The sequence below is a fragment of the Typopeltis vanoorti genome, chromosome 3, assembly GCF_054136105.1.
Source record: "Typopeltis vanoorti isolate ZY-2024b chromosome 3, IOZ_Tvanoo_1.0, whole genome shotgun sequence".
Classification (NCBI taxonomy): Eukaryota; Metazoa; Arthropoda; class Arachnida; order Uropygi; family Thelyphonidae; genus Typopeltis; species Typopeltis vanoorti.
Genome location: NC_143551.1, coordinates 52,882,010 through 52,895,968, shown reverse-complemented (window position 1 = coordinate 52,895,968; position 13,959 = coordinate 52,882,010). Strand labels below are relative to the sequence as shown.

The window sequence follows — 13,959 nt, the reverse complement described above, 5'->3', positions numbered from 1 at the left end:
CTTCTGAAGAGATGGCCGGGGATTGAGGAAGGATTGATTATTTTTTAAATTCTGTAGTCATTATAGCCATTGGAAAGGAAGGTATTGTGTGCGTGTGTGTTTGAGTTCGGTTGAAAGGGTAGTTTTACTGGAACAAAGATTGTGGGCCCTATTGGGCAGAGTTTTAATAATGCCATATTGCTGGGAGGGAAGGTGGTGGTGGGAGAGTTTGTGAATGTATCTGCTGTATGAGTAGGTTTTCTGTATACAGAGAAAGAAAGGTAACCTTTAGGAAGGCCTGTTACTAAGGTGTCTAGGAAGGGTAAACTATTGTTATTTTCCTTTCCCATCGTAAACTGGATTCTTGGATGTAGACTATTGAGGTGACTGAGGAAGGAATCTAATGTGTCTGGGCCATGAGGCCAAATAGAGAACACACCATCTGCATATCTTACCCAGATAGAAGATTTTAGAGGGGAAGAGTCAATGGCTCGTTTTTCAAAATTTTCCATGTAATAATTGGTGAGAGGGGGAACCCATAGCAGTTCCCTCTATCTGTTTGTAGATTTTGTTCTTCCAAGAGAAATAACCAGAGGCGATGTCAAAGGAAAAGAGCTCTAAGATATCAGAAGGAAAAACGTTTTTTAAGAGTGTTAAGGTGTCAATTAGGGGAATATTTGTAAACAAAGAGATTATGTCAAAGCTGACCAATATATCTGTATTATTTAAAGTAAGAGTTTCAATTACGTTTTCACCTCCTAAAGTTAATTTATCTTCCAGTCAACTCTCTGCCCTCAAAAAATTACGGAAAGAAAAAAGTATCATCATCACCAGAGCTGATAAGGGCAATGCCACTATTGTTCTCAACACCTCAGAATACAAATGGAAAATGGATATTATTCTCCGTGATCGCGCTACCTACATACCACTGGAACACAATCCCACAAAAAACTCAAGTTAAAAAAATAAAAAACCTACTTTAAAACGTTTCTTCCTGGCCTCCTGACATTACAAAAAAACTCAAACCATTCTGTTCTCGTCCCCCACCCCCGCATATACGGTTTACCCAAAATCCACAAACCTAATTCTCCCCTAAGACCTATAGTAGATGCCACCAATGCACCTTGCTACAAATTATGAAAGCAGCTAGCTAACTCTTTGACCCCCCCTCACTGGTCTTACCTCATCTTATATAAAAAAACTCCACCCATTTTTAAAACTTAATTGAAAATCTTACTTTAAATAATACAGATATATTGGTCAGCTTTGACATAATCTCTTTGTTTACAAATATTCCCCTCATTGACACCTTAACTCTTAAAAACGTTTTTCCTTCTGATATCTTAGAGCTCTTTTCCTTTGCCATCGCCTCTGGTTATTTCTCTTGGAAGAACAAAATCTACAAACAGATAAAGGGAACTGCTATGGGTTCCCCCTTTCACCAATTATTACATGGAAAATTTTGAAAAACGAGCCATTGACTCTTCCCCTCTAAAATCTTCTATCTGGGTAAGATATGCAGATGGTGTGTTCTCTATTTGGCCTCATGGCCCAGACACATTAGATTCCTTCCTCAGTCACCTCAATAGTCTACATCCAAGAATCCAGTTTACGATGGGAAAGGAAAATAACAATAGTTTACCCTTCCTAGACACCTTAGTAACAGGCCTTCCTAAAGGTTACCTTTCTTTCTCTGTATACAGAATAACTACTCATACAGGCAGATACATTCACAAACTCTCCCACTACCACCGTCCCTCCCAGCAATATGGCATTATTAAAACTCTGCCCAATAGGGCCCACAATCTTTGTTCCAGTAAAACTACCCTTTCAACCGAACTCAAACACACACGCACACAACACCTTCCTTTCCAATGGCTATAATGACTAAAGAATTTAAAAAATAATCAAGTCCTTCCCCATTCCCCGACCATTTCTTCAGAAGAACTTCAGAAATGCCATCACCATTCCTTACATCCGTGGTACTTCAGAAAAAATAGCCAGATCATTAAAAAAGTACAACCTCCATACAGCTTTTAAGCCCCACCGTAAACTTGCTACCCTTATCCGCTCCACTAAAGACCAGCTCCCTCCTCTTTCAATGCCTGGTGTATATAGAATAACTTGTTCCTGTAAACTTGCCTACTTCGGACTAACAGGCAGGTCAGCATCCATCCGGTTAGAAGAACACAGTTCTTACATCTGCAAACACGATTATGGTCAATCTGGCCTTGCAGACCATGTTTTGGATACATCCCACAGGATCTCCTCGAAAAAAACTACCATGCTCCACCATAGTAAATTCAAAAAAGAAAGACTGTTCTTTAAATCTGCATCTGCCCTCAGGAATCAACCTAATTTAAACAAATACGGTTGCATTAAACTTCCCAAAATTTGGGAAACTTTAATTATCAGAGATCCCTCTTTACATCCCAGGCCACCTGCAAATGCCCATAGAGAGCGCACCACCTAGATAGGACGTTAACTTCACTTTGTATTGTATTTGTGTATGTGTTGTTACAAGACGTTTTTGTAATCCCAGAAGACATCTCTGTGACGGAGACGAAATATTGGAAATATTAAAATTAGTTTTAATCCTTTCTCAGTGCTGTTAATATTCTATTAAACCTCTAACATGAATTCTTCACGGCACTTAAGCCTCAACACACGTATTGAATTATGGATGTCAGACTTGAACATACAAAATCATAATCAGGAAACTGAAGGCCTTTGAAATATGGTACTGTAGAAGAGCACTGAACATTTCTTGGAACGAAATAAAAAAAACTAATGAAGAGGTTCTGAAGCTAATAAGAACCAAAAAAGCGCTCATAGAAGACCTTATAAAGAGAAAGTGCAAGATGGCAGGACACATATTAAGAGGATCAGCAGTGAAAACGTCTCTAGAAATAGTGAAGGGAAAATATTAGGGGGAGAAAGATCTCCTGGTAGACCAAAAACTTCTTGGGTTGATGATGTAAAGAAATGGATGGGTAACAAGAGCGATTATGAGATCAAAAGAATGGCAGAGGATCGGACACACTGGCATCCCATTATTGCTAACCTCCAAATTGGAGAAGTTACTTAAGAAGAAGAAATATATTTGCATAAGCTCACCGGTCTGTTTTCGAAATTTTCTAAAATACTGCATATTTAGCTATGAAATAAGGATTGATTTATAATGTTTTCTCTTAATTTAATTACATTTGGGAAAATATTCTTTTTTAGGCTCTTTTTCAGTAATAGAAATCAGGCACCCACCAATAATTCATATATGAAATATACATTAAATTTCCGACGAACTAATTGCATGAGTTCTTACTCTTGGAGAGTAATGGATGGCAGTGCTGTAGCCAATGAAGTTCTAACTGAGGCTCGGCTACTGCTGTTACCCTCCTGCCATGATCAGAGCTTTAGTAGCTCAATAACACCTTACACTGTCCTCTACAGATAACGGGGAATATGAAAAGCATTCTTGCTTCGCCCCTTTAAGCCAGTCCTTATAAGGATAACTAATTGCATTTGTGGGGAGAGGAGATCAGTACCCTTGGAGGGTAATGGATAGCTATGCTGTAGCCAATGACGTTCTAACTGAGGCTTGGCTATTGATATTGATGTTACCCTCCTGCCATGATCAGAGCTTTAATAGCCAATTGCAGTTGTATTTCCATAAACTTATGGTTTTTGGAAATTTTCTGGTAGTTATTTCGAAATAAAATAAATATTATTACTTTGTTCTTTTATGAAAACTGGTTGTCGAAAATATGTTTCATTTTTACGAAGTATTTATTTTATAAACATATTCTTCTTCTTTTTTTTTTTTTTTCTTGGGATGTAGCGCTTGGAGAGAACTAAACAGGCTGTTCCATAGAACAGAAGTAGATGGATGAAAGAGAAAAAACTAATACACTGGCTAGATGAACCACTTCCCAGAAAAAGAAATTACAACAACCTTGCGAAATGAAACTATTCAAAGAACGAATAGAAGCTGTAGAAAACTTCGGATTTCACTATTGCAGAAAGCATTATTTAAACAATCCACTTAAATAGTTTGGTGTGCAGGTTACGTAGCCGCCTGTCTATAAAAATATAATGCATCACTTGAACAAGCATCCATACTGGCACGCAAGTTATTTTTATGGTTTTGGAAACTCAGTGCACGTTTTCAAAAGGAAGTATTCTTTTAAAGTAGAGTTCAGTAGTCTCAATTATAGTTACTTTAAGTTTGAAACTGAATATATAAAAAGACATCTGAAGAAGAATGTAATCATGTTAATCTTAGGAATAAAAAATTTAAATATGTTGAAAGTTAAAAAAGTAATATTATTTAAAAATTAAAAAGCTCGCTAAATAGTAAATATTTAATAGCTTATTTTCTATTATTATACTTTTAGAAAACGAAATCACACCATATAAATATATATATGCTATTTCTTAAAGTAAATCAACTCACTATAAGGGGAAATCAGGAGTCAATCCAATACCCTTGGAGGGTAATGGATGGCAATGCTGTAGCCAATGAAGTTCTAACTGAGGCTCGGCTATTGCTGTTACCCTCCTGTCATGATCAGAGGTTTAATTACTCAATAACACCTTATCCCTACACTGTCCTCTACAGATAACGGGGAAGATGAAAAGCATTCTTGCTTCGCCCCTTTAAGCCAGTTCTTATAAGGACTATAAGGGGAAATCAGCCGAATCAATCGACCGTGAGATGCGGTGATCGATTCATTCAATCCCATACCCTTGGAAGGTAATGGATGGCAATGCTGTAGCCAATGAAGTTCTAACTGAGGCTCGGCTATTGCTGTTACTCTCCTGCCATGATCAGAGCTTTAATAGCTCAATAACACCTTATCCCTACACTGTCCTCTACAGATAACGGGGAAGATGAAAAGTATTCTTGCTTCGCCCCTTTAAACCAGTCCTTATAAGGATAAGGGGAAAAAATGAAAAAGTTGTTGGGTGGGATCAATCGACCGTGAGATGCGGGTGATTGATTCATTCAATCCAATACCCTTGGAGGGTAATGCTGTAGCCAATGAAGTTCTAAATGAGGCTCGGCTATTACTGTTACCCTCCTGCCATGATCAGAGCTTTAATAGCCCAGCAACACCTTATTCCTACACTGTTCTCTACAGATAACGGGGAAGATGAAAAGCATTCTGGCTTCGCCCCTTTAAGCCAGTCCTTATAAGGACTATGAGGATCATTTTCTATGGGAGTATATGATTGCCAATCGACCGTGAGATGCGGTGATTAATACCCTTAGAGAGTAATGGATGGCAATGCTTTAGCCAATGAAGTTCTAACTGAGGCTCGGCTATTGCTGTTAACCTCCTGCCATAATCAGAGCTTTTATTTATTTATATAGCTCAATAACACCTTATCCTTACACTGTCCTCTACAGATAACGGGGAATATGAAAAGCATTCTTGCTTCGCCCATCTAGCCAGTAATTATATAGCTCAATAACACCTTATCCTTACTTTTCATATTCCCCGTTATCAGATAACGGGGAATATGAAAAGCATTCTTGCTTCACTCCTTTAAGCCAGTCCTTTTAAGGACCATTTTCTAATTTAAATAAATATATAAGAATCAGATATTCTGATAATCAAAACTCACCTAGAGAGGAACGATGAAATATTTGATTGGTTTCTTCTTCTTGTATCAAGGTCTGGAACAGCGCCCAACTGAGAATTAATTTATGCAACTTAATTACATGCTGAAACAAACAAAAAATACAATAAATTGAATAATACGATGTCCTGCTTGTAAAACGCTTGCTGAAGCATTTTAACATATCAATGTTTTATATGTCAACTATTTAAGTTATTTTATCTTATAAAAGCAATATAACTTACCGATGGCTTGCGGATCAAATGGGACGAATCAAGAAGAAAGGAAGCGATATCCAGAAATGTCTGTAAATTAAGAATCGGTGTAAATTAAAAATTATTAAGAAATCTAATAACATTTCATAAAAAAGTACCATTTCCTTACTTAATTTAAAAACACCATTAAGCAATAACGACCAGTAGCGCCACCTACTGGTTGCAGAACAAACAAGTACCTGCCATCTTTCATCTTGATATTTCCCACTATTCTCGATGACATTAATTTCTTCTAGGAGGTCAATTACAGGCTCTCCTTCGGCGACATGCAGTTTATTTTTCCTGGCCATAAGATATTTCTTGAGCTTCATCAAAACACTTTTGACATCTGTCAACTGGTAGCCCATTCTTAGACTATCGGCCTGGAAACGACAAAGACAAATATTAAGTAAGGTACCGCCAGACTTTATAAGATATATTTGAGTTTTCATTTATTTAACTAAAGGGTGTGGAGTCAGAGCTCTTCGCTAGCAAACACAATTTATATCTCACTATTTCTTTCACCTATTTTCTGGCTATTTTTAAACTCTCTCTCTCTCTGGATATGGATATTTATCTCAGAAACAAACTAGACTATGTGTACTAACATCAATGTGTTTATCTGATTATTTTGCTTTCAGAAGAATGATTTATCATCCAAAAAATTATTGCGTAAGATATACAGACGGGGTATTTAGAACGCATTTCTGAGAAGTGGTTTCGATCGCTGCTGCCAGGAATCATTTTCGAACTCTAGATGTATATATCCGTTCCTTCAAATCTCCTTTTTAAATAATTTATATATATATATATATATATATTTTTTTTTTTTTATTTTTTTTTTCTTCGAAAACTGTAGTTCCTTTCTGAAAAACTAGCATAAAAACACACAAAAAAATTACAATTTAAAATATAAAACAGATAATAGACAACCTTTTGTTTAAGTTCGCTATCATTACTCATTCAACAGGAAGTCCTTTTTACTTTCACACATAATATTTTGCGCCTGTTAGTTTGTGTTACCATTTCTGTTGCTACAACACTATAGAATGAGAAGAGCCGTTATTATCAGAGCTTTTCAGCTAAAGACAAGTTAGCCAGTCTCACACGAAGCGAAGATGAACGGGTTTATTCTTCCGAAAACTCGGATTTTTCATTCCGCAAAACAGGCAAAGTGGCCAGAAGAACATACGCATTTTACAGATATAATAGACCGGTTCATAGCCTTAGTTAGTTTTGTTAGGAGTTCGGTCTGTTAAAAAAAAAAAAAAAAACCTGGAAAAGTTTCTCCACTCACGACTGGAGGAACTTTTCTATTTTTCAACTAGTTAGCGAGTTATTAGATTTTTGACGAAGTATTGAGCTTCTTTTTTTATCTCGAAATGGAACATTTCTTAAGCCCTAAACAGCTGTCGCTATCACGAAATAGCGAGAGCTATCTTCTGTATGTAACACCATCCCGAAGTCTTCAAGGTCATTAATAGCCATGAACTCAATTATCAGTGATGACTAAGGGTGGAACTGGCTACCTACCGATTTCCAAAAGTTATGGCTAAAGTGTTTTGCTTCATCCTTTTAAGGAATAAAAGGGTACTAATGGCTTTATTTTTTTATTTATAAATAAGTTACTGTGCTAAGCATAGCATTATCATAAAACAGAATATTGTTTGTTTTGACACTATAAAAACATTTTAATTCACTTACGAATAGTGTAATAATATCAAATATTGCATCACCTGTCTTTTAATTGCTAGAAATCCACTGGAAAAACATCCGGAAAAATCTGGTTCTTCCCACACAGCTCCTTTTCCCTTTTTAAGACTACAGTGCCTTCGAACCTCTCCTGAAACAACATAAACTCATATTAGAAATACAAAATTTCAACATTTGTCCTGCTCGCGAACTGTTAGGATTAAATTAGCTCACGAAGCTAAATAAAGGTGCATTTAAATGCAGCATTGTTAGCTGGTGCAGTAGTTTAATTGCAACAGAAGTGTAATTGTTTACAGTTAACATAACCTTTCTACCGCCTCTTTTACAGCATCGACGTCAACTTCGTGGTACTACCCTTACTTAAAAAAGAAAGGGGTAATGTCTATTACTTCCGCTAAATTAACTTAAATGTAATTTTTGCCACGATTTATATTATGTGGTTTGTTAGGAGCTAAGTTATGTATTTTTTTTCCCTATTAAATGACTCTGGAAGATCCACATGCTAACACTTTTAGCCTCTATTTGGATGAAAACGAGACTTTTTTTTTGTATATATATATATATATATACACACAAAAAAAAAAAGTCTCGTTAACATCTTGGAGCAGAATTCTTGGAGTAAAAAAAAAAACGACCACAACATTCGTGCTAGCTAACAAAGAGAAATTGCGATGATATTGAATTCTGCAAATTACCACAACGATAAGATGCAAATGTTCTTCAGACACTTATTATATGCTCTCAAAAAAAAACTCTACAAGGACTTAAATCACCCTGCAAAGTTTTGATTAATAGCTTGCTATAGACCGCTACCATGGAATGCCAGAGACACAGCCAAAGACTAAAACAACGGACGAAAAAGCTAACCTAAGGATTTGTAGAATACCAATGCCCACTAGGCTTTGTTAGTAGCTTTTTCCTTCCACTGCAGATTCCAGAAACTTGGGATAAGATCGATATTAGGCTTAAGTGATAGCCGATTAATTTCGATACAGCATTTGACAACGAACCTCTCCTGTTAACAGCAGCATTTATTGATTAACAACCCCTCCCAGATATATACAGTATATATATGTGACTCCATCGCAGTTCGGGGTGGACATATTCCATACTGAAATGTTTCTCCGCATAGTTTTCTGTAAGTACTGTACAATAATTCCTTAACTACGTCCTTAGGAAATTTGTAATTTTTTTGCCAAAAAAAAAAAATTTTTTTTTTCAATTTAATTTGTACGAAATTTATAACACATTTTTGTGTAATATAATTTATTAGTATGCTGGCAATAAATTTATGTCCACATTTGGCTGTAATCAAGAAAAACTTTTAATATACACATAAAAATGTACTTTATCCTTAAGTTTTGGACACCAGCGTATTTATATGTAGACGTGTGTGTTTACGGGACCGGTTTACCTGTTTTGAGGGAATCATTTTCTATAAAACTTAAATTCTTAAAGAATGGTGAATTATGTTTTGTTATATATAAAATGGTTTATTATTACTTTTCTTTGAAACTTAAAAAATATATAAATATATATACAAGTATCTCTCCCGGGTCTGGCCCCCACTGATGAGACCTCAATAAAGGTCGAAACCGGTCTAGGTAGTGGTCCTTCTCATTATGCACTGCATTATACACGTCCGAAAGGGGGTATGCTTGGCATTATGGGATACTAAGGCAAGTGATATGAAATCGTTAGCCTCTATATACAAGTAGCTACAAGTAACCTTGAATTGTACTTTGAACGCCATTCCGTTCATCACTAGTGATTTATTTAAAAATACTTTTTCATTATTATAAATAATAATAATTTCTGAATAATAATTACGAGAACAGTGAATATAATAAATATTGAATATATAATAAATATAGAACAGTGAGTATAATTTATTACATATGTATAGTTTAAGCTTATACTGCATTTTTAACCCAGATATAATTTAAATAACAGAAATTTTGTATATCCAAATTTTAGCAAGTTTATATATTTGTTGTGGTAGGTTGTAGTGTTTCAGGTTTTGACATTTGATATTAATAGAAGTCTTTAATTACGACTAACTTAAGACTTTTTCAGCTAAATTATTATGTGGGTAAAGTAACAGATATGTGTTTGATAGATATGAAATATTTCATTCAACATGCAATACATTGAAAATTTTTATATGTATTTGCGAACTTTATAAAAACTAATATATTTATCACATTATATTTTTCTATTATTCGCATAATCTTATGTGGATAATAAGAACTTGGGCCATCATTCATTCACAGCCGAGGATGTTGAGCAGACACAGTTATATCTTAATGCATTTTTTCTTTTGTTTGAAAAATGTGAATAACTTATAACTGATAAAATCTCCGGGTTCTGTATTTCATTATAACAAAAAGAATAAAAAAAAAAATTAATAAATAAAACGTTATTAAATGTTTAAACTATAATAAATATTTCTTTATCATTTAGTTATAAAATTTAGATTATGAATATAATTATTAAATCAGGATAAATAAATAAAAAACTAAATAAGTGATTTAGTTATGCTAAAGTGTGCAACTACTCTCGGAAAGATGCTGTGGAATAATTATGGCAACTCTACAAAAATTAATTTCCCATTCTGTTTTCGCGGTTTTGAATAAACTAAGTTATATGATAGCTTTCAGTTCTTCGGGAAATTAATTAATGTTATAATTATATTATCTGATGGTTGTTTAGTGTAATAAACTCATCAGATATATTTTAATGCAATAATTAGAAAGAATCTTTAAGGATTTAGATCCTTAATCACCTCCTACCCGAATATCCTGAAGGACAGGTCTGAATGTCCTCAGTGTTGGAGGCAGCCATGGACCATTTTATTTTCATATATTCCTCAGATGGACAAGTAGGAACTTTTCCTAAAACAAAAAAATAATAATAAATACGAAGTATGTGTGCTAATTTCATAAATCAGTTGAAGATAAATATTCATATAAAAATGTATTTGTGTGTGTGTGTTTCATTTATGTATTCGAGAACCGGTATTAGGCATACTTTTTTATGACCTTTAAATAACGGTTAAAAAAGTAACACAAACAATAAAAGGTACAACATTGTAGAAAATGATTTTAGCGACATAAATAAATAAATAATAAAAAAAGTTCTAAAACGAATCAAGACTCATATTGGTATAGTCAACGAAACAGAGTTTCTAGCAAGAAAATAATATGTTAAAAATAAGTGCTTTACTACCATTATCTAGCTGCCTGCCCTTTCGGTTTTCTGACTTACTTTCTCTATCCAGCACTGTAATGACACTGTCCTTCCTAGTTGTTCCAGCACTGCTTGTTAAGATGCACGTGTACGTTGCTGACGACTTGGCAAAACGAATCAAAACACGACTTCCGGAAGGATAGAGATCCTCGATCATCTCCTGTTCGTGTTTAGAACTAAGAATCTTCCCATTCTTCAGCCACGTGTAACCAAAAGTGCTATTCACATCTTCCTGAGACAGACAAGTAATTACCATCCTGTCGCCTTGCTTAACTGAAGCTGTCATGGGTGTAACTAGTAGCTTGGGAGCTGATAAGACTTTTATGTCTAGATTCTTGCTTTTCACTGCGCCCCAGTCAGATACTCGACATGTGAATACTCCTATTATACAAAAAGTTAGATGGTGTATTTATGAATACTGATTTATTAGTCTAATATTAAAGGAAAATTAAAAATAAATAAAGAGTATTTAATAATTTATTTCTTTAAATTTTTTTATTTCTTAAAAGTTATTTAGTAACCTTTTATTGTATTTATTTAAGGAAAATAGGACTTAGAAAGTTTAGTATAAATGCATACAAATTTAGAAATTGTACAACAAACATGTAAAGATTAAGAAAGTTGGATACATTTAATGAGCCTTTATTTAATTAGTATAACATTAAAATGACTATTAGAAGTTTTACTAAAAAATAATAAATGGCTTTTAAGTTTGACCAAAAAATAAAATAATAAAATAAGTATAAAGAAAATAATAGTAAAATATTACAGTATATATTATTCTGAAGATATTTAGAAATATTTATTTTAGTATAAAGATTCAGTATGGCATAAAGTAATGCAAATATCAGTATATATATAAATAAATAATAAATACTTAAGAATATAATTAAAATAACACACGTTCTTACCACGATCCATTAAATATTATAGATATTTAATAACTATACACATAAAGACATTTATATGTATAGTTACTGAGCTGAAATATGCCATTTGCAGATCGCATTACTAAATTTGAAGCCGTGATTTTGGGTGATAAGGAAGTTTCGATTATCGCATTGAACGAACATGGGGAAAAACATGAACAATTGAACCTGATTAAACTGGTTTCTGCTCGCATGCAGCACCGGTGTGCTTTAGATTTAGATACTGTGCCTTAAGTTCTTAAAAGAACTGGGCGATGGACTGAGTCCTTGACTCTTTATCCCGTCATCTGAATGAAGAAAATCTGTGTGGATGGGGTGTTATTGAGCTAAAAAGCTTTAGTCATGGCTGGGTAACGGCAATAGCCGAGCCTCAGTTAAAACTTCATTGGCTACAGCATTGCCATTTGTTACCCTGGAAGTCCTAAAAAGGACTTTTTTCTCGGATTCCAATATTCATTTTATACCTGTGCCTGTCCTCTAGCAATGAAATTATATTTAAAATATGCAATAAAATAAAACATGTTGCTAAAATTAACTAACAATATTATAGATTTTTTTTTAATTTCTTATTAAATTTCTATATTTATTTATTTTTATATTTTATTTGAAATACATTTATATATATTTAATATATTTATATTAATTATAAATAGCACAGTACTTAGAAATTAGAGACTTCATTCTCATGAACGAAAAAGTTAAAACTACATTCGTGTTTTATGTTTACGGGTAGACCCACACGTGCTTTCGAAACTAAATTCGAGGGAATAGACCTTATCCTTTTCTCGTAGTCTCCTATATATGTATATTATGTGTATTCTTCGTCAGTGTGTCTGTTTTGCAGTACCTTGCCACCTGGGTAAAAGCCCTGATTAAGGTCAGCGTCTCAGGGGGGGCATTCGATTCCGCATTTTTTCCAACAAAGGACATCGTTGAAACCGGTTGAGATACGGGGATATGCTGAATCTAAAATATTATATATATTCGATTGTAATTAAATATTTTATGCTTGGAATAATTCTAATCCTATTCAATATTATTCCCAACTTGAATATTCTATTAATACGAAGACATAGGATTCCGATAAAACACACACACACACACACACACACACACACACACACACACACACACACACACACACACACACACACACACACACACACACACACACACACACACACACACACACTTACCAGTATCCAAAAGATGGGTCCTGTCAAAACCCAGCAAAGCCGTGTATTGTTCTTTGGAATTTTTCGGAACCACAGTTGTCCATATTCCTCTAAGAGACGATAGAACATTAACTGGCATACCATCTTTGAACCATTCGACATGCAAGTTGCTGGAACCTTGTATTATACAGGCAACCGTGAGCTCTGTTCCCTCTACCACGGGCATTTTCTCAGATGCTTCCACATTAACTACGTTTAAAGCTAGAAAGAATAAAATAGAATTATTTCGGATGTGCAATCCACTCGGTCAACTAGACACTAATAATTATTGTAACATTCTACCTAACCATGTACGCTTTTAATAAAGGAATTATTAACAATTTAAATCATCTACCGTTAAAAATGCCACGAGCCTAACAAGAAACGCGATAGAAGTGTCAGAGAAAGGAAGCAATCCCAAAGAACATAAACTAATTCAGAGTGAATAATAGCATTCAAACCCCGAGACTTTCAATCGGTATTCTTCCAATTCCTTCTCCACTCTCAGCTTAACATATGCGAGGTTTAGCTGTGACTCTTTCATTGTCTTTGTTTTCGCATTTTTGATCCTTCCTTTCGTTATTTTTACCTTTTTTTTTTACCCACTTTTTGTTCTCTTGTTTCTATTATGTAGATATGCTTCGTTTTTTCTTTACTTCATTTATCCTAAACTGTCTACACCTTTGGTATTTTAAATTCTTGTCTGATAGTGAAACTCCATTCTTATTTACTGTTTGGAAACAATAATAAGAAAATATATTGACAAGTTTTTTTTAACGCCAAGGTTAGAAGATAAAAAGAAAGTCAGCTATTCTCTCCTTACGGAAGTGGAAGTTTTTTTTTCAGTAAAGGAAGAGAAACCCCTAAGAACTACGGAATGGATGACGTCGAGTGTACCTTTCCGTGATAGCGGTCGTAATATGTCTTTTTCTCCTTTTATGACATTTTACTGTAGTTATTTTCCTACAATCAAACATGTATATTTATTGCTAATATAAT

The 13,959-nt window shown here is 34.3% G+C and overlaps 1 protein-coding gene across 2 annotated transcripts in view; it reads right to left on the bottom strand.

The window, feature by feature from the left end:
- The window catches only part of LOC150108151 (uncharacterized), a 122,320-nt gene that overhangs the window by 53,126 nt on the left and 55,235 nt on the right, over positions 1-13,959 (bottom strand). For both annotated transcript variants that reach the window (XM_090415615.1, XM_090415617.1), the window contains exons 8-14: positions 12,943-13,182; positions 10,836-11,198; positions 10,361-10,462; positions 7,592-7,698; positions 6,056-6,238; positions 5,847-5,906; positions 5,608-5,707 (exon numbers count right to left, since the gene is read on the bottom strand). In XM_090415615.1, coding sequence (XP_090271741.1) covers positions 5,608-5,707; positions 5,847-5,906; positions 6,056-6,238; positions 7,592-7,698; positions 10,361-10,462; positions 10,836-11,198; positions 12,943-13,182 — 1,155 coding nt within the window. The remainder of the gene's footprint in view (positions 1-5,607; positions 5,708-5,846; positions 5,907-6,055; positions 6,239-7,591; positions 7,699-10,360; positions 10,463-10,835; positions 11,199-12,942; positions 13,183-13,959) is intronic.